This window comes from Dromaius novaehollandiae, chromosome 3 (genome assembly GCF_036370855.1).
Source record: "Dromaius novaehollandiae isolate bDroNov1 chromosome 3, bDroNov1.hap1, whole genome shotgun sequence".
Taxonomy (NCBI): Eukaryota; Metazoa; Chordata; class Aves; order Casuariiformes; family Dromaiidae; genus Dromaius; species Dromaius novaehollandiae.
In genome coordinates, this window is record NC_088100.1 from 33,919,220 (window position 1) to 33,940,360 (window position 21,141).

At 38.4% G+C, this 21,141-nt stretch overlaps 1 protein-coding gene across 14 annotated transcripts in view; it reads left to right on the forward strand.

Moving 5' to 3' along the window:
- The window catches only part of RIMS1 (regulating synaptic membrane exocytosis 1), a 356,720-nt gene extending 336,919 nt beyond the window's left edge, over window positions 1-19,801 (forward strand). For all 14 annotated transcript variants that reach the window (XM_064508655.1, XM_064508656.1, XM_064508658.1 and 11 more), the window contains 5 exons: window positions 8,581-8,722; window positions 12,980-13,092; window positions 15,888-15,989; window positions 17,095-17,234; window positions 17,595-19,801. In XM_064508655.1, the coding sequence (XP_064364725.1) occupies window positions 8,581-8,722; window positions 12,980-13,092; window positions 15,888-15,989; window positions 17,095-17,234; window positions 17,595-17,813 (716 nt within the window). In that variant the 3' untranslated portion in view covers window positions 17,814-19,801. The remainder of the gene's footprint in view (window positions 1-8,580; window positions 8,723-12,979; window positions 13,093-15,887; window positions 15,990-17,094; window positions 17,235-17,594) is intronic.
- The last annotated feature ends 1,340 nt before the right edge of the window (window positions 19,802-21,141 follow it).

Sequence of the window (21,141 nt, forward strand, 5' to 3'; positions counted from 1 at the left end):
TTTTTCACTCCAAGGCCCTATAATGTAATCATGGTTGTAAAAGGAATTGGTGGCTGAAGCAACTTGGTCACTCCTCCCAGAGCTATAGTGCCAAGCGGTTAAAAGAGAAAGAGAGAGAGGCAAAGGAGGAACCCAGAGATTATTCTACCCAGAAACAGCTCAAGACATTTAAGCAAAGGTGAAGCTTCTTTAGGTGCTGACTGCTTGCTAAGGATTGTGTCATAGCCGATGTTTAATTTCACTTAAATCGAAGAGGTAAGCCTGTTTTTTCTGTGTGTTAGTGTGCTGAGCCTTTGTATTAGTTTGATTTAGCAGTGTGTGTTAATCTGTGGTTATAACTTTGCAAAGCTGCAGGCACTGAGAAAAGAACTTTGACAGTTTGATACTCTTGATTTGATATACTAGAAATGATTTTTAAAGGTAGATTAGAGACATTTTTAAAGGGAAATGTAATAGCAAACTGGAGATGTTCATAGTGATTAAGTACAACCAGAAAAGCTTAAAGTTGCAGTTTAAACAAATCAAACTGCAGAAGAGCTACAGAATATTCCAAGCACTTAGCAGAATGGAAGTTCTGAGTAAAAAGAGAGCTGTTGTTTAAGCTGTAACCGGTGCTGATTCCTGTTCTGTTCTGTTAAATTAGCACTGAGTTATTACTCAAAAACTTTACAAATGTACAAAAGGGAATATATTATTTTTTTTTCCTGGAAAATACTTTCGCAAGCAGTGTTTTTGTTAGTGTTTCAACTTAAGGTTTTTATATACATTGTTAAAAGAATTAGACTTTTGGTTTCCATTATGTACATCACATGGTTTTCAGGAAATTTTGAAGAAGTATAGAAATAAGTTGTCTTATTAGTGATGTCTTAAAAATTGTCTTATTGGTGATATTATAAGACATTCTTTTTTAGTAATCATACTGTCATTTTACATTTCTAATTATAAATGCTGCTTTGTAACTGTGAATTATGTATATCTGAAGTATGTTCAGCAGTTTTTGCACTCCTGGGGGCTAAGGAAGGTGGAGCACTTTCCTGAGGGTTTGTTTGAGCTCTTTATTGAGTGACTTGGTATTAATTTAGATATGAAATCATTATATATTTTACTTTATTGCTTCTACCCTTATTTAAAAAACAGTCTCAAAGAAATATACTAAAATTTTATGGCTCTCTATATACCAAAACGACTTCAGGACTTCATATGGTTTTTTAAATATACTTAAATCCTTAAAGAAATAAAAATTTGTTTTAGTTTATCTGCAGAACCTCTTCTACTTTCCTCTGTATTCCAATTTTGTGTTCCCCTCCTGTTCTAACCGGCAGCTGTGTCCCAGCACCCTTTAAGCAGACAAATGTTATCTCTACGCCATATGCCAGTTTTCTTGTAGGGTTAGGCAGCAATAAGCAGTGTAATAATATAACACTATGTTTTGCTCTAAAAATGTTAATATTGAAGTGCAAACAACTCTTGTGAGCTTCTCATTTCATTCCGTGTTGCTTTCTGCCCCATTCTAACTAACTCAGTGAGTATATGAGAAAACGAGTGCTTGAAATTTTATAAACTGTTTATGTAGGAAATAATTTGTGGAAGACATGACTTTGTTATGTTACTAATCAAATTTCATTGAAATAGGCTTTAAGAGTTGAAGAACTGGACATGTATGTGTATTATCAGTTTCATTTACATATTCTAAATTTATACAGCTCGTTCCATGTATGCGAATAAGAAAATTAGGATGATGTTATTTCTGTATGTTTATAAAGACTGTTTAGTGCAATCCCAGCAGTAAAAACTCATTACCATGTATCATCACTGATTGCCTCATTTTGCCTGACAGACAGTGGCTCATTTCACCTCATAACAAGTATGTGACCAACACTGTTAATTTAAAAGCCTTGAGACAAAAAGTGTTAGTATTTTAAGAAGCTGTAAGTGAACTTCTCCTGAGCAGGTATCCATGGTTTTCCTTAAGATACATGTGTCTGATACAGTTAGACACAGTTCTTTTCCCTGACATGAGAAAATCATATATGTCAGGAAAATCATATAAAACCACATCTTCATTTTTACTTCTTTTTTTTTTTTTTTTTTTTTTTTTTTTTTTTTTTTTTGGTCAGATATGGCCAAGACCATCTTTTGTTAAGGACACAAGATTTGGAAAGGTAGTTGCCTGAAGTTTTGAGGCCCCAAGTCAATTGTCAGGTAGTAAATAGTGGCCTTATTTTCAAGTTCTTATTTACTTTTTTTTTTTTATTTTAAACATGGAGCTTAAACAGTTTTTGTCATCAGTTCTCCAAGTACTGCTTCAACTTGGTAGAAGTCAATAGGAGCTGTTGGGTAACTAAAGTTACTTTGCTTTGAAATCTAAGTTTAAGCTGTTAAGAGTTTGAGTTTGCAAGTTTGCCTTTGAGTGAGTAATGCATCCAAAGGCTGAGATTCCGCAATGCACTGGCTAAAATGCCATAGATTTTGCAAAGGGCCCAGTAACAAAAATCAAAGCATTAACATAACTGTTAACAGCATTTCAGTCAAGACTCCTATTGTTAGGTTTGGTGTTTTTTATTCCTTTGTTTATATACAAACACCTGAGAAAAAATACTGTGTATATTAATGGATTAATTGCATTGTCTTTTCTGTATTACTTGAAGATATTTTTTAGGAATGAAACTAGTTTGCCAGCTGAATGTGTGAATTTTCTAATATCATTATGGAATGCAATTTTTTTCAGACTCCTGATAATTTATCCAAGCTAAAAAAGGTTAGCATTCTTTCTAAAAGGTTTCAATATTTATTCATTAATTTGTTGGTTTTGTTACTTACAGTAGTATAGATTTTGCTTGTGCATATGTTTTAGTAAACAGAAATAGGAAAAAGGACATGATGTTTTATATTTGGATTTTAAAGCTCAGGATCAAACTCTACAGAATATAAACAGTATTCTGCTTTCTTTGGGTATATTGTGAGATACACAATGTTGGAGGAAAGATTTGAAAGCCATTTACTGGAATATTTCAGATGTCTTTCTATAAACAACATTATATGAATCAAGAGAGTATGCCAGAATAGGCAAAATAGAAAATGCTGTAGATTGTTGTAGAATAAAAAGTCCAGGGAACATTTATATTTAAATGTCATCTTTTTTTACCATTTATCTTCTGTACATAGTCACTATGCAGTTTCAAGCTTTGAGATCAATCTACAGCTGTGCCCATGTGAGAGGTGTACACACGTAACAGGAACAAATGTCATGTGAACTTTCTTCCCTTCTTTCGCTGTCTGTTTTAGGACTACAAGCCAAGGGGCACTTTGTTAATTCATGTGCAACTACAATTTGTTGTTGTTCAGAAGTGTGACATGCAGAGTGAGGGGGATGCTGCAGCACTTCTAACTCAGCAGGTCTCCAGCCAGCCAAATTGGAGGCTGCAAAGTCAGTAACACAGCAGAAATGGCCAGAAGGGAGTGTGCCGCTTTGCTGTTCTCTTCACTGTTCTTTGAATTGAGGGTGACCCTTAATATACCAGTAGGCATAGTCTTGCTGGTGTCTCGCACAGTCAGTGTGTGAACCAACAGTACGATCACGGTGCTGCCGGATTTCAGTCAGAGCTGGCTTGGAGCTGTAGTCCTTCTAGGCTTCTTTCTCTGCATGCAAGAGCATGCTAGATACAATGGATCATTTACCCTTGAGTCATGCGAGGACCTTAGCATTAGTACCTTGCTTATTATCACCTTTCATTAGTGGATTTAGCAATGGTCTATGCTTTGTTTTCCTTGGTGTTCTTTTGAACCATTCATGAATTTTCCATGCCGTATACCCAGGTCAGGCATAGGTGCTGCATGTGCATGAATTTCCTTCCCAGATCTTTTTTTGGTGTTAAGCAACTAATTGCCCTCAAGTGTGATTCTGGTCATGGCTCATTCAGTATGCAGAAGACTGTAGTGGGTTTGGCTTTTTCTGTCCTATGCAGTTGGCTAACAGTCCTATTGACTAAGCCACCAAGCTTGTGTCCTGGCATATGCCCTTATGCCTCCAGCCCTGTCCCATGAAATACATACCGTTGTCATCACACGATAAAAGCTTTACTCCAGCAGGCTGTGACACAGCCCCTACTGTTATTTCACACTCACTGGACTGAAACAACTGCAGAATATAGTGGTTATATCTGGGGGCACCATATGGCGCCTAGAGGAAGCCCAGGCTAATGGTGATGCTTCTGGGGCCAGTCGTGGCCTCAGAGCAATGTGGTTATGAGTCATTTTGGGCTCTTTCTCCTGGGACCCAGGGATTGGTCTCTGGCCTGGATGCCTTTAGCACCGTAAAGTTAGCCTTGATGTATCTCCAGTGGCCCATTCTCATTCTATAGATACCATACCATTCTATAGATGCCATACCAAAACAGCATTTTGCTCCTGGTTAGTATACTTTGAGGTGATTTGGAAATACAGAAATGGGGACATATCAGTTGTGTTGGTATTTTGTGCAAATTTAAGATAGTGAATGAACTAAGAAACTTGCATTTCGCTCTTCATCATTACTTAGATCAGGATATTCATTAATTTATTCTTGTCTGAGAAAACCAGGGACAGGAACAAGTTTCTTGTCAGATCAACAGAGGAATAACTAGATAGGCTGTTTTCCTAATAGGTGGAGTGAAATAGCAAAGTGCACGCACTCACTGGTGCGTTGTAGCAAGGGTATTACAACAAGGCTATTGATGAACTGCAAAAAGCATACCAGCTAAGTATATTTTATAGCTGCAGATGGTCACGTTATGATCCTTTTGCATGCTACTAAACCTGCCAAAATGTTCCTTCACAATCACTCTGTAATAGCTTTTCTCTAGTTTGTAGCTGTTAAACTGTGTTTAGATGCAATTTATGCACATTAATCTGCATTTCTGCACACAGAACACTTTACACGATAGAGGCATACAGGCCATTCTGGAGTAAATTTTGCCCCTAAATGGTATTCATTATAGAGTTAGTTTATCTTCAGTCTGCATGATGTGTATAGTGTAATTTACACAGTGCAGACAAATATCTGGAATGTATTATAAAACTTAATTGTACATATCAAACAGTAATAAAAATCAGGTGCTGGAGCAGGCACTCTCCAGTCCATATCCAAACAAGATGAAAATCTCAGTATATCATAGCATAGATATTGAACTTAAATATTTTTATGAATCTGTACTGTTTGTAAAGGGGCAGGGTTTCAGAGGTATACACGTAAGTACTAGATTTAAAATAACTTAAGATGAAAATGAAAGTTCTAAGCAGACAGATATTATAAAGAATTGGAGAAGGACTGGTAATCGTCCAGATCCCACATTTCATTGTGCAGTCAAGGTGTGACTGGAAGTTGTACAGCAGAATGACTTGTACCGGTACCAGAGGGGCTTAAGAAGTAACAAAGACCAGTTTCCAACTCAGCTGTATTCTAACACTGCCGCACACACACAGAACTAGGTTTTGCTGAGAAGCTTATAAGAATATGCCAATAAGATAAACTGTTTTGTTTTCTTTTTGTGCTATAAGTGGATTAAAAAAATATGTATATAAGTGACCGGTGTAACACTCGAAAAACCTGTGAAATGTGTGTTTCTTAGTCATGGGTAAAGGCAATTCCATTTATGCCATAAAACTCATTCTGTATTTTATCATTCTGTCTTGGGTTACTTTTATGTTATATTTCTGATTTTATTAAGAATGTTAAAACTGTGATTATAAAATAAAATATGCAAGGGGGCTGTGTAGTTTTCCCAGTAAACATTGTGGATGTTTCCAGGAAACGTTGTGAATATTGTTAGCAGTTACAAGAGGAAGCAAAAGACAATTCTTTTTATCTTCAACCTGAAAAAAAATATTGAAGAGAAAAAAAGGAGGGGAATCCAGTACAGTAAGACAGAGAACGGTGACTTGTGAAGTATCCTGAACAAGAAAATTTGGTATTTATAACATAATAAGATAAGGTTTCAGGCTTGCACATGGCCATGCACAAGGTTTCCTACTTCCTACTTCACTGTCTGTACATTTGAAATCTGTGGTGAAAAGAAGTATCTTCTAGCAGCAACATTGATGCTACCCATGGTAATATTAACTTACTCTGTCATAACAAAGTGCTTGTAATTTGTAACCCCAACTTTGGCTCAAACCTAAAATACTCACTGTAATTTAGTCAGTGGATATTTTTTACAGTGATTTTATTTTTCTGAATATGCTTTTTTTAATTATGCTTTCCCAACAACCTGGCTCTAATCGCTAAGTTTCCACACCCGCAGCATTGTCCAGGTGGCCCCCAGCAGACTCCCTTTCCCCAGTTTGTGCCAAGCTCGTGATGAGCTCGTAGCCACCTTCAGCGTCTCATCTCTCCTGTTTCTTGATCCAGGAGTACTCACAGTCCTCAAGGCAATCCTGTTCGGCAGCCCACATTTCAGGCTCTGCTATATTTTACCCTTCCAGTCATGCTGCCTGATCTGACTGACTCCAGAAGCGGATGCAGGGGGTGAAACACATAATCTAACCCCCTTTGTGTGAACAGATGGAAACAAGCAGGCAATTTCATACAAGTCCCAGCGAGACAGAGAGAGGCACAAAACAACATGGGTGGCAAATGTGTAGCTACCAAAAATATGAGACTCGTGTTTTGTCGCAGGGCTCTGCATGTGGGTTATACTTCTTGGTATGTCTTATCACTCATTTTTGATGCTCAGCTCACATTTCAAAGTTGATGTGCTGGACACATCATCTATTTTAAAAGTTAGGGATTCAAAATATAATGCTTCTAATTTTCTGCATTAGAAACACCTAAGTTGCAGCAAATACCTTCCACAACCATCTACGCTGTCTCCGAGTGTAGCCTAGTCTGCCTTATACTTAGAGATGTTGAATAGTATGTTTTCAGCTAACTGAGAACCAGGAATTTGGATGAGTTTCAGTTGCCCACAGCAAAACCTTGGGGCTGCTGGCCTCAGAAAGGAGTGAAGAAACTGCAGCTGTCCTGGATGTAGCTGATTTCTTCCATTCAGAGACATTTGAGTCTCTGCTGCTGGATGGCCACAGATATACAACCCTCTGTCCAGAAGGCCTAAAAGGAAAACCACAGCTGCTTTTGCTGTGGCTGTGTCTCTTCTTAGCCCAGTATATAAGTTCTTTCTTTTTTGTTTTGGCCATGTTTTCTGTCTCTCTGATAGCTCCAAAGAGGTTACTGTGATAACCCATGGAGAGGGAGAGCTGCTCTCTCCTGTGTGATTTCGTCCTGCTTTCCACCAGCTCTGCAGACCCAAAGAACGCAGGCCAGCTCTTCTCCACAGCAATTTTAATTATCCTCAGCTGTGGGCAGGCCAGAGTGCGTTACCAAATCCCCGACTTTAATGTGAAGAGAGGTCAAGATTTGTCATAGCCTCAAGCATGACTATGTCTGTGTGAAACAGAAAAGAGGAAAAGTTTTCAGAGCAACTCAGCCTCCGCAGCAGGTGGAGGTGGAAGAGGCATTTATTATTTCAGGTATGTCCCTAAGCCAACTATGAAAGGGAAGTAGAGACTTTGGTACAGTGAATGAAAGAGCACCTAAATGAGTGGGAGAAGCACTGGAGAATGATTTTGCATGCATTTATGTGAAACTTTGTAAAATCTGCTACTTCTTGAAAGAGAACAATGTTACCAGGTGAATGAAAACAACCAGGACACTGAGTTTGAAGTCAACACATATGATTACATTACATAGAGACTTTGCTAGAAATATTTCAGTTAAATGTTTTTCAGAATGGTCATTATGATTTAGAAGCACGGGGTTTTTTTCCAATGCAATAACCAAATTGTTTTTAAATAAGCCATTGCATCTTAAGCTCAGAAATACCCCTGGAATGGGCCGGGACCTCTCCTTGCTCAAGTGTAACTTGAAATTTTCCAAGAGGAACTCAAATTTCATTTTAAAAAATGTGTGATGGAAGCTTTTCCACATGGATCAAGTAACTAAATAGCTTCACAAGAACTATACTGCTTTATAATGTTCTAAGCCTAGATTCTATTATCTTCCAAATAGATTCTCACGTGAAGTTCATGGTTTACTTTGAAGAATTTCAGAGGTGAAAAGCAACATTTTGCTGGATCAAAACACATCTTTTATTTGATGCTAAGTATTATTGTACTTAACATTTTTCTGTTGAATGCATGAAGGGGTTTTTTTTCTATCTTTTTCTGTGAGAGTTGTAAGTTAATTTTTTTTGTGGTCACCTAACTGAACTAACAAGCTGGCTAGAGACATCAAGTATATGGTTAGCAAGCACTATCACAGCCATCTTGTCTACATTCTGACTCTATAAAGAATATTAACAACATACCTAATTTCTAACAGTTTACCCAAAGAAAGATCTTCAGGCTGCAGTCTTCTTTTAAAGAGAAATCATCACCAGTTCGTGGATGAAGAAGAGGCATTCCTTCTTTGACCAGAATAATCTTTTTGAGTTTGTATTTTTGAATAGTAATGGTCAAGTCAGATCATCATTGTTAGGGAACAAATATAAGGAAAGGTTTTGGGCTAGACTGTCATTATAACCATTGCTTCTCTTTCTCTGCTTTCAGAGTCTGGCAACAAGAAGCTAAAAAGCACGATACAGAGAAGCACAGAGACAGGAATGGCAGCAGAAATGAGAAGTCGTATGGTTCGACAGCCAAGTCGGGAATCCACTGATGGCAGCATAAATAGTTATAGCTCTGAGGGCAAGTAAGTGGCATTAAAATATGAATAATGTTGGAAAAGTTTCTTGTCTTTGTAAGAAAACTGCTGAAATTTTAGTAAGAAAACTTGGTCTGTGAATAGAAGTTCCAGATTTGGATTGCTTTGAATAAGGGGATAGCTCTGTGTATAAATTCTTCCTCTTGTGAAAATGTTTGCAAAACTGAACTATTTTAGGCATGTAGACAATTTCTTGAAACTTGAAATTGAAAGAACACTTCTTAGAGATTCATATTTTGCCTGCCCTCCACTGAGGTATTTTGTTCACTAAGAAACAACTAAATTCAGAACATATTATTCAAAGAAAACATAGAGGTAGTTATGCTGTATGTAAACCCCTGTGATATGAAACTCCATTCAGTAATACTGTATACAAAGAAAGTTTAGCTTGGAGTTGGTCCAGTTCTCTTAGTGAGAATTCTAAAAGCAGCATCCAACTGCACCATCAGCTAAAATCAGGCACACAACTGTGGGTAATAGGGCAGCTGTTTTAATTCACTGCTGACATGACTAAGTATGTAGGAAGGGCGAACAAAGGCAGATTTGGCACAAAAATGTGCATGAATATTCCAGACTCCTCACAGATCTTAGTGGGACTCTACCTTGTTTGTGAATGTATTATGGTCACTAAAGAATTCTTAGAAGTGAGAAGATTGCTACCTACAAAAGTGGAAACAGGAGGTAGGCAAATCTGCCTCGTAGAACAGAAAAAAAGAGAGATTGGGACTTATTTGGCATCATCTTTCTATATGCCTACCTTGTTGCCACAATTTCTAGTGGATTTTGTACTGTAAGGGCTATGAGGCATGCAGAGCTGGGGTAGCCATGATGACAGCAAGCAGCTCTATAGTGGTGCAGTTTCTCCATCATCAGACAATAGGGCATTTTCTGCACTACACCCTGCCATCCTTCCTCTTTCTATGCTGGACTGTCAGTCTCTATGCCACCAGTCACCATGCTGAGGCCCAATAAACTGGACCCTGCTGGGGACTGGCCAGTTTCCCTGGTCAGCAATATGGGAGATGTGGGAGACCAGTTCTGAAGGTGAAGGCCCTTTCTGGGGAACAGCCTAATCCCAGAGTGTGTGAGCACATTTGGCAAGGCCAGACCAGCCAGGTGCCAGAAGGCATCTGGAGGGCAGGAACTGCAAAGTAGAGTCTTAAATTGTTGACTTGAAAACCAGCCTCTGGGCAAGGCAGTAAAGAAAGCAAGCCCAGGGGTAAATGGGGTGCTTGCTTCTGTAGGAGGCTGGGCATGCGTTTTGGGTCTTAGTTTGAAAAGCATCCTTAGAAAGGGGTCCACATTCAAGTTAAAGTGAACTGTCATAAGCTGGTAGTTTCTGTATCTTATGCCTTGTTTCTGCCTCCTTAGCTCCTATGCCTGCTTCCCATCTCCGCTGTCCCGGCACCTGTTCTGCCTTTGACAAGCCTCCACACCTCTCTCAGCTCTTTCATATGGTAGATTTCCTATTAACTGACCACATTTGTCTGGCTTTTCAGATCCATACTTTTGGCACCAGTTCCCTAACTTTTGATTATGTTTCTGTCCCAGACTTTTGGTCTGGTAGAGTTCTCAACTCTTCTGGTTAATTCCTGGCCTTCAGTATACCTCAGCTAGTTTCTGGCTTCAAACCCAAATTGAGCTTGAGTTTAACTTTAATCACTGTCCTTGATCTCCACATCTCTCCTCCAATTCCTGGCAAGAGCAAAGGAACAGTCAGGACAGTGACATGAAAATAAAACCACTGTCTAACAGTGAATATGATGGGAACCCCAAGAGGATGGGCCTAAGAAGGCAGATAGCATGTAACAAAACTTCCTGTGTTAAAGAGGAAACAGTTAAATGTATCTTTCTGCACTGAAGGAGGAAAAACATTCCTTGAACAGGATAGAAAGCCACAGATAAAAGGAATAACAGCTCAAGCCAGAGCAATATGTTCATCATGATGGTGTACTTTGTGGCATAGAAGACTTCTTTGAGGTCTTTCATTTGTGATTCTATGATTTTACTCGAGGTTGAGTGTCAGGTGCTCTGCAAGCTTGCAATTTGGTAGACTAGAGTAAGTTTACAGCAGCTCTGGATTTAGTCCATAGTGAATGAAGGATGTAGAAAGCATAGATTCTTGTAAGAAAGACAATCAATAAAACAATCTTCTACTATATAATCACTTCCTCCAAGTGCATCACTGGCTTATATTTAGAATGAGAGCTGGATGTGACTGCAAGGTGGAGGTAAAGCTGCACAACTACATCACATAGTCAGGGGTACATAAACTGCAGCAGCTGATTCTAAAATCTTCTCCTTCCCTCCCTCCATCCTCTGGGCCTATTTAGAAACGTGAGAAATGTTGTCACCTTTAACTTTAGATGTTACTTCTAGTGTGACCATGAATCCATTTTTAAGAGTGCCTTATATTCACACTTACCCTACATTTGAATAGCAAAGCTGTTTGCCTGATTATACCTATCTCCTGTAAGGTTCCCATCAAAATCAATTAAAACTTTACTTGAGTTGGTTGAGTAGTATTTCGTGTGCTGTTCACTCTTGACATTATGGTAGACAGGTAGTAATGATGGGAGGAAAGCAACTTGAAGAAGCATATGTTTGCTGTGCCAATGTATTCCAGTTCACTTTGTGTCCTGAAAGATGGATTGGCACCTACTTGATTGGCAAGACTTGATTGGCATCAAGATCTGGCTACCAGATTATTTTGGCTAGGGGATAGCATTACCTTTAGATTTAATCCACAGTAGCACCCTCTGCCTGTTTACTGCTTTATTAAACAGCTACAGCAATCAGATTTAGTGTATACATGAGTTTTCCCTGTATATCCTAACTGAGGTAGATGGGGTTTGGATTTATGTATAGAGATAAGACAGTATTAAGGACAGTAAATCAGGCATTCAGGAATGAAGAAATGTCCGTGTTGAGTGATGTGCAGTCAGCATTTCTCCATTTATGGGATATACATTTGGACTTGGTCTTTTATAACCTTCATCCTTATAAATGAAAAGAAGAGAAAGAAAAAGATATTCTTTCTTGTGATGCATTTGCTTTGTCAGAAAAGCTGGAATCTTTTGAATCATGTCCCAGACCTTGCTGTTTCCCCTAGTGCAATGGCTGACAGCAGCAGTGTCCCGCTACCCCAGGCAGAAGTTAGGGCAAGCAGAAATGCAGAGAAATGAATGGACAAAACCAAATGGAAATATTTAAAAGGAAGTAGGGACTAAGAAACTGGAAAAGGAGAGGACAATTCTGCCGGATGAGATTGAGGGAAGAACCTGGAAGAAAGGTGAAGAAAATGAACAGGCAAAGAGAGCTCATTGTCATTTTTGATGGGTTCATATTTCACAGTTGCAAGTAAAGTTACTATAAATAAACCTGCATGTTAATGTGAATAAATACTGGAGGGACTCAGTTTCATCCTCCATTGATTGCTGAGGATCTGGGATCATTTGTGGATTCCTGGCCCAATTCACCTCTTTGAGAAGAATACCAGTTGAAACAGAGCTCTTCAAACATACAAAGATACTGAAATCCTGAAATCCTATTTTAGGTAAACTTGGGCTAAATGAAGTACGATAACTGAAAAAACATACTAGAAGACGCAAATCAAGTTACCACATACAAATATGCAGCATACTACCTTTTTCAGTTGTCTGCTGGAATTTCAAATATGTTTCATGGCGTTCCCATAGTGAAGATCATCAGAAAATTCTGACCAAATGAAATCTTCTGTTTGTCTGTGTGATTTCAGGAAGCCGCAACTGGCTATCCATATAAAACTGCAGTGAGGGAAATATGCAGAAATTATAACAAATGCATAAAAATTCTAAAACTGACATTTTTGAATCAGCTGAATTGAGGAACCAATGTGAAATACCATAAGCACCTCATAAAATGTTTGCATGGCCTGTGTATTCAAGCAGAATATAGTCTCGTATTTTGAGCTCAGTTAAGTTTATTAAATCTTGTGAGTTTTATTCACCTGTCAGGCTCTTCAGTGCTCCTGGAGAACTCCTTGGCAAGAAGTGTTTGCATGGACTGCTTTGGTTCCATATGCGGAAGTTTCACTATACTTCTTTGGAGTCCATGGGAGATAGCTTGTTTCCAGCTTTGCAGGACAGTTTAGGGTTACATATCCTGAGCTGCTTGCACTGTATAAGAAGTACTTTAGAGAAAATACTGCAGGACAAAAGAAATTATTACTCTGCTTATGCTTAACCAGCTTTTATTTTGCTTCAGCTTAATATTCCCTGGAGTACGGCTGGGCGCTGACAGTCAGTTTAGTGATTTCCTCGATGGACTTGGACCTGCACAGTTAGTAGGCCGACAAACACTAGCAACCCCTGCCATGGGTAAGAATAATACATTCTGCTATGTTAGATGAGTAATAGTCATTAACTAAAGCATAATACACACTGCCACACTACAGCAGCCAAAAGACTTTTACACAGTGGATTCCTTCACCTTAAACGTGAATGTCCTGTCCCCAATTGCTAGTATTCCTGGCACACTGGCATCCAAAATACAGTGAAAAACAGTATTTGTACTGTACGTGAGGTGCCTGCTAATCTCACTTGCATTTTGAAATAGGGGTTGCGCTTTCCTTCCCACTCACAATTACTGTGGTTTTTTCAATCTGAGCTTACTGCCAGATCTCAGCAGTTCAAAGTTTATACGTACTTGTCACAGATTATACTGGATGTGACAGTATCTTGCCAAATACTGCATTTGTCCAACCTTAGTTCGTCCCAAAGTAAACCCAGAATTTGAAATTTCAGCGCACATTTGCAGTGCTCAAAAATCGGTTGTTGATAAAGCCAGTGTTTATAATGAAAGAGACAAAATTTCTTCCCACAGCAGCTGCCTGGGGCTGTCTGTGATCTCTTCTGTATTCCAAGCCAGTCCAGATTTCCCTATAGCAGCATTAACTGTATACCGGTTACGAATAGGGTATAAGCATATAAGCTGTGCAGCGGCATGGCACTATGTAAGTATTTTTGGAAGAGTTTGGTAAATATGTAAGCAATTCTTGGTAAATATGTAAGCAATTCTTAGATATGCTTCAAATGTTACATGTTTAGGGTGAAAAGTGTGGAGCTCTTGTCATCTTTGCTACTTTAATCATATTACTCATATTGGAAATTATGAATGGCCAATGCTTCAGTAAAGTTGTCTCAGATCAGGTGCAAGAAGGTCACTGACCTTTCTGAGGAAGGAAGGAAAGAAAGAAAAATCGCAGAAGAGAGTGTTTCCCTCCCAGCTCATGAGCAGAATGAAAAGGAAACTTTCTTGAGAATGCTTTCAGTACTCCGTAAAGCACAAATAGCTGCTACTTGGCTAGCACATTATTAAGCAGCAGACTTTATAAATACATACAATTATTTTGAAAGAGAAGATATTTGTGACATTTTTCACCCAATAAAAGTCTAAGCAGCTCAGCTGGTATGGATTATCTAGATTTCTTCCATCTGTTTTCTTATTTTAATCTTGTTTCCTGTGTAAATATTTTCCTGCAGATTACTTGAGTAATATGTTTATTTCCACTTTTTAGAGCTGTTTTCTTACTAAAGGCTCAAGCAAGGTTTTGGCTCAAAAAAGCACTCGGCAGTGCTGCTTAGCAGTTTTCAGAAGCTGTTTCGTGTGGCATCCTTTAGTTGGGGATGATCTGGAAATGTTTGTATTGTTGCTCCCTCTGCTGGCTGCCTGTAGCATGTTTTTATTCGGATATGCAGTATTGAGATGCGCTCTTAAAATGGTTCATTAAAATAGGAACTATTTTTAGTGCAGCACAGAACTCTGTTCATTCAAGCAAAGTTTGATAGATAAAAAAATCTTCCTTGCTGCTCTGTCATACCTCAAGTACCAAGGTATAAACACTGCTACAATATACTACATGAAGATCTCATCCCCAGTTAATTTCAAAATGTGGTGTTTATAGATCTGGATGCTCCAAATTCTGTAGTTCAGGACTGCTGGTGTTTTTTTAGTAATTCAGGGTTTGCATATCAAATAAATAATATATAAAATCAAAGTCAGATGTGTCGTGGATATAGGCTTTTTTTTTTATTTGCGCAAGTGTCATATAGCCGCACATCTCATACTGTGTATTTTTGAGTCTGTGGCCTATTACATACCTATCCAGCTGATTCCATTATATAAGAAGCTAAAGAGATCTGATGTTTTGAGCATCAGCCCATCGTTAAGGCATTCTCTCTTCATTTGCATTTTGTTAGCCTAGATCAGAAGAGTGCTTGGTCCCAGACTGTGCAGTTTTCCTTTTCTGCAGCTGTAACTGGAAACGTCATTTGCCACAACTCAGATAGCGAGACAGCTGCTTGGCTGCTCAGTAGTTTGTGTGAGTAAGCAGCTGATTTTTTGAACATGTTGGGTGATTTTATTCCCACCAGAATGGGTGTGAAATATTGATAAAAACAGGGAAGATCATCACCCCTACACTTGTTAAGAGACCTTTGGAGGAAAAGACCTCATTGTGAGCTCCTGGAGGGCAGCACATCGTTCTCTGAAGCGGTGCTATGACCTTGTGCCACATCTGCTTGGTTTGTCTGCCTTACACTGGGGATCCCGTCAGACAACTGTAGTTACTGAGATTTACAAAGTTTGCCTGTTCCACCCATTCTCCCTCCTGTTGCATCAGATGAGGAGTATTCACACTGTCAGCTCCTGCATCTCAGCTTGGAGGCAGAAACTTCCAGCTGAGGGGATTTCTGAACGTGAACTTGGGCTTTAGGCTCCACGAGAGTGAGACCGCTCTCAGGGCAGGGCATGTCAGAGGCTGGCCCACAAGGACGACAGTCCTAGGTAGGAAGTTTCTACATAATTCACCCATGCAAAATTAGAAGGTTGGTGGTGATACCATAGCATTGTTGTAAAACTTCCCTCTCTCCCTGGATCAGAACGTCAATACTGAGCTCTGGTGTAAGCTGTTCACCAAGAACAAGTAAGCCTCCTAAGTATGCATCTTTTATTCCTGTTTTAAGGATGGAGAAATGTAAGGAATAAGGAGGAGAATTGACAAGCACAGCATCACCCAGCAGGCTAACAGCAAACTAGTCTTTTTGCTTCTTATATCCTATCCCCCAGGCTATATTTCTTCTCTAAATGTGAGTTTCTTTCTTCTCCCTCTCAGGTGATATTCAGATTGGAATGGTGGATAAAAAGGGCCAATTAGAAGTAGAAGTCATTAGAGCCCGGGGCCTCACACAAAAGCCTGGCTCCAAGTCGACCCCAGGTAAGGGAAAATAGACAATATATGACTGTAAAACAAGAATATGAAATATGCTGATGAACTGGGGTTTGGAGACCTTTGAGCTCTTCATTAGCTATCATTACACTGTCATTTGTTTGGTTTGTTTTTCAGCAATGGGGGCATGCATGGATATATCCTTTATACCTATGTTCGCTTCTTACCACCTTGCATTTACCACCTTGCTATTAATTGCATGCAACATTTCAAGGAGTGATTTTCGTCAACTCAGTATGCTTTCTGGAAGGAATGTTTGCAGACGTATTTCTGCATATCCTAGGCAAATCTTTTCTCTCAGAGAGGCTTTGCTGATGAAGTCCTTGCATTTTTTCCGTGTCAAAATAAGAGATGGAAACAGATGAAAGTGGTTTGAACAAACAGGGTGTTAGAGCCAAATGTCGTGGTCTTCCGTGTTACAACAGTGCTTCAAGATAGCAGGTTGCACCAGTGCCAGTGCCAATAATTTTTATAATGAATGGGATTTAATATTGTATCATTTTATAAGAAAAATATTTTGAAACTGTAGTTATTTACAAAAATCTTTATTAGAAGAGATTTATAATTTCCACCACAGCCACTGCTTACCAAAACAATTGGAACAATTGTTTTCAGAGTGCATTTTGCCAAAATGGTACTTTATAACCTCCTTAGGAGCTGAAAATGAAAGAGCAATGAATGTCCTCGCTATCTGAATGTCTTAGTTTTAACATTCCTGTCAATGAAACATCAGAGTCTTCTGGGTTTTTTAATATATTTCTGACCCCTAGACATACATAGAGACTTCAGAGTAGCTAACAGTGACAACTAATTCCTGGCAGAGGAAAGTGTTTTTAAATTGACAGACATGAAACAGAATTGTTATTAGTAACATCTTGGATCATTAAATTCAAGGTTTATAAAAATCAAACTGATTTCTTATGTTCTGTGTCCATTTATTTAATGAATGTAATTGTGTTCAGATTATATAGTGAAGATAGTGTGTCATTTTCTTTCCACTCAACTTCCTTTTATGGCATTTGTCCTCCAGCTCAGAAGTGCAATGTAGAAGTTTTTGTATCCAAACATAAAATTCATGATATTCTGTTTGCAGCTCCGTATGTCAAAGTGTATTTATTGGAAAATGGAGCATGCATAGCTAAGAAGAAGACAAGAATTGCACGGAAGACCCTTGATCCTCTGTACCAACAGACACTGGTTTTTGATGAAAGTCCACAGGGTAAAGTCCTTCAGGTCAGTTGCTTCTTAATCCCATTTTAGGCTATCATTTGGTAAAGCACATACATGTTTACTTAAGTTTAAGCAATATAAGTAACCCCATTCCAACTTGCTTAGTATTTAATTTTATAAATACCAGCAAACGCATCCTTGTAGCTTGTGGTTTCAGACCTGTGAAATGTCTGGCTGTATTAAACATTTCTTTTTTGTTGACTCTTGCTCCAGTCCTGCCATTAGGTTTTCCCACAGGAAGGAGCAATCATTCACTCTTAAGAATAATATTTTCCTTACAATACACATAATGAAATACAGTAGGAGTGAACATATGAACACAGGTTTTGGAACAATGCTGAACCTGCATTTCTGTTCTTACAGGTAATAGTTTGGGGAGATTATGGCCGAATGGATCACAAATGCTTCATGGGAGTTGCCCAGATCCTTCTGGAGGAACTTGATCTGTCCAGCGTGGTAATAGGCTGGTATAAATTATTTCCGCCTTCATCACTAGTGGATCCAACCTTGACCCCCCTGACACGCAGGGCTTCCCAATCATCTCTGGAGAGTTCAACTGGGCCTCCCTGCATTAGATCGTAGTAGCAGGTGCTGTCTAGTAAAAACATCACCCAGTGTAACAACTGGAACCAGATATTCACATGATCAAAAACACTGTTGGAGAGAGACAATCACTTCTGTTTTTGCTTGTAGTAGTTATCCAAAAATATGTCTGAATTGTTTGTTAAAAGATGGCTTATATTGACAGAACAAAGGTGTATCACATACATATGGTCAATCTATTAGCAACTGTCACTGATGCTTATAATGATCCAAAAAAAGAGAGAGGGACCTTTAGGTTCAAATCAAATAAAAAATTAGTCAAACTGGAAGCTCTCACTCTGTTAACAATGTTGTATTTTTCACATTTTGACAGACCCCTCAAGCAGTGTTATCTTCCTGGTGTTTCAGCAGTTTTTCTGTACTTGTTACTTCCACTAGTTTTTTTGCCATGTGATTCTGTTAGTTTTGTAGAAGTCCTCACAATGTTAACAGAGACCCTTGCTTTCTTTCTCAAAACCAAACAAAAAAGGGCTGAAGTATATCTCTGTAAGCATTGCTTAAAGTGTTCAACAGCCACAATTTTATTCCAGCAAGTTCAAATTGTTTCTCAGTTCTGGTACTTCAAAGTCTTTCATGTGGAAACCCAGAGCAAATGACCAATCAAGGTTATGTTCTTAAAAATAAATAATTATCACAGTGCCACTTTTTCTTTGTAAAAAGCAGATATGTTCGCATTATATATAATAACCTTTATGTTTATGATGTTTTGCATGGAAGAATTTTGAAGAATTCTGCAACTAATGCTGGGAACTGGTAAAAAGCAGCTTTAGTCATAATTTTGACATTGAATATGTTACTGGTAATGCAATTTTCCTCCTAGAAATGGAGAGGAAATATTTACGTTTCTGTGTATAAATGTATATTTGAATTCCCAAAATGTTGACCACGAATGGATTGAGCATATGACACTTTCAGCTGTACCCAGGCTTCTCTGATGTGTGTCACTTCAGACACACTTGTCTGCCCTGGGTAGAGCATGGTATGAGTTGTTCAGTGTTTCACTGGAAATTCCAGTTGAAATATTCTGCACTTACTAATGTTTTTTATCAAATTTTAGTTTACATTTCTTTGAGATTGATGCAAGCACAAGGCTTGATTTTTTAACGCAAGATATCTTACTTTTTGGAGAAAAAAAGTCAAATTTCAATTTGCTTTTTATTCATTTGAGTTCTTGGCCTTGAAATCCCTTGTGATTTTCTGTAAATGTGCTAAAAACTGCAGACTCTGCAGGTGCACTGATATGTTTCCCCTCCTTTTACAGGCCATTCAATTTTGTGATCACACAAATAGAGCAGCATGACTTGGAACTGTTCAAAGCTGCATGCACGTTTTGTAAAAAGAAATGAAAAAGGTTATTTAATAATGTATGTTAGTTCCACGTAGACCAGCTTGTATGTTGCATGTACTTGTACAGTTTGCTCGTAATTACTATACTGAAGTAACCAAGAAATCTAAGCCATCCATTTTTGTTATAGACATTTTGCAGATTTTAGCCAGGCTAGGTCTGTGAGTCTGGTGCTAAATGTCTATAGATGGACTTTATTTTTTACCCTATGGAAAACGTGATGTAGTACGGACCAAATTCCTTCTAATAAATATTTTGGTGTAGATTCCTACTGTGGGGCTGTAACACATGTAGAAACTGTGTACACACTAGGTTTTAATTCATAGACTTACTGCCTGCACCAAATGAACTATTTATTATTATTCAACACGTTGGAATTGTTCTGCCCATCTTTCCGTAGGGCGCAGATTGACTACTGCTCGACCTGCTGAGCAGGAAGAACTCAAGCATTGGTGCACTACTACTAGATTCCATTCTGTCTTAGTGGCCAAAAACCAACCAGTTATAATTCGATAGTATCTTTCTATTTTGACCACTTGTCTTAACACTCCCCTGTGCTTTTAAATGAACTTCCAACTCATGTTATGTAAACATGTTTAATAAAATTTCCTTTTCATGTCCAGTGTAGTAGTTGTGCTCTCTGTATGTTCTGAGGTTCGTCTGTGATTCTGCTCACTGCAGGACTGTGTGAAATGTGTTAAGGAACAGTAAAATAAGTAATTTCTGTGGTTCTTTTGATTGATGTAATAGCGTATGTTGAAATCTGGGGCCAAAAACTGAGGCCTGGTGAAAGTCTTGTTTGGTTGGTTTCCTTTGCACCAAGAAAGGCGCCAAATTGTGCTCTCATTCTTCAAATCAGGCAAACTGAAGTCAGTTAGCCAAATTGCATTCTGGTGAAATCAGATCAGCAAATTTTGGTTGAGTGATGCTGCATGTGCTTACTCTAGGTCAGCTGAGCAGTATGTGTTGAAACTAGGCACCAGGTCTGTAATTGGTATGTGCTGAGCTTGTAAGACATAAGAACATTTTCTGATCTTTTGCACTTGTTTAAATCCAGAAACATGCCAATGTATTGTAATGTCGTTATGGATAATGCTTTGTAACAATTTACCCGAGAGCAGAATTTGGCACTAAATTTTGCTATTAGAGAAGCAAAGATTATGTACTTTGTTTGATTTTAGTTTTCCATGTCCCACAGATACCTGAACACAATTTAAAAATAACCTAAAGACAATATTGCCTCACTTTGAACACTTTTGTTAATTACTTTATTTAACTGAATACATGGTTAAGCTACTGAAAAAAATGAATAATTAAACATGGTAAATCTCTGAACAAAAGGCATGTTATATTTCTGCTTCTGTGTGGTGGGAGTGCTCTGTTTAAATATAGAATTCATCACAGTGTTGCAAAAGCCCTCAGTTTCATAAATCTCCTGGCTTTGGATATTGTGCCCAAAACTGGGATATCTTCTCCTTTCTGATCCTGAGCAATAAGTACAGTTTAGCATTTCCAGCCCCTCCTAGAGCACAGAAAATGTATCATCAAATAACATGTTGAACTATTTTATTTATGGTGTTTCTGATCAACAGGGATCACATACGCAAAGACTTCAGGAAAGAAGCAGTAGACTGTGCCAGGACAGATAAGCTGTGTGCGCTGCTCTCCTTTTCCAGGGACTGTTGCCTTTTAAAAGCTCATTGCTTAGTGTTGGGATTATAGTACAAAGATAAATCACCTTTCACTTTCTTTCTGGTTTTCCCATGAGAACACTGTACTTCCCTTATACATAATATACAGAGGAAGAAGCAAAGATACTAAACTCATAATTCGTGAGATGAAAACAGGCATTTATTTTCCTTGTGGTGAGTAAATGCTCTAAATTTTATATTGAAATGCAAATTTAGTGTCTCTCTTGTGGGAGGAGAAGAAGCTTTTGGCCTAGACCATTGTGGTACAGTT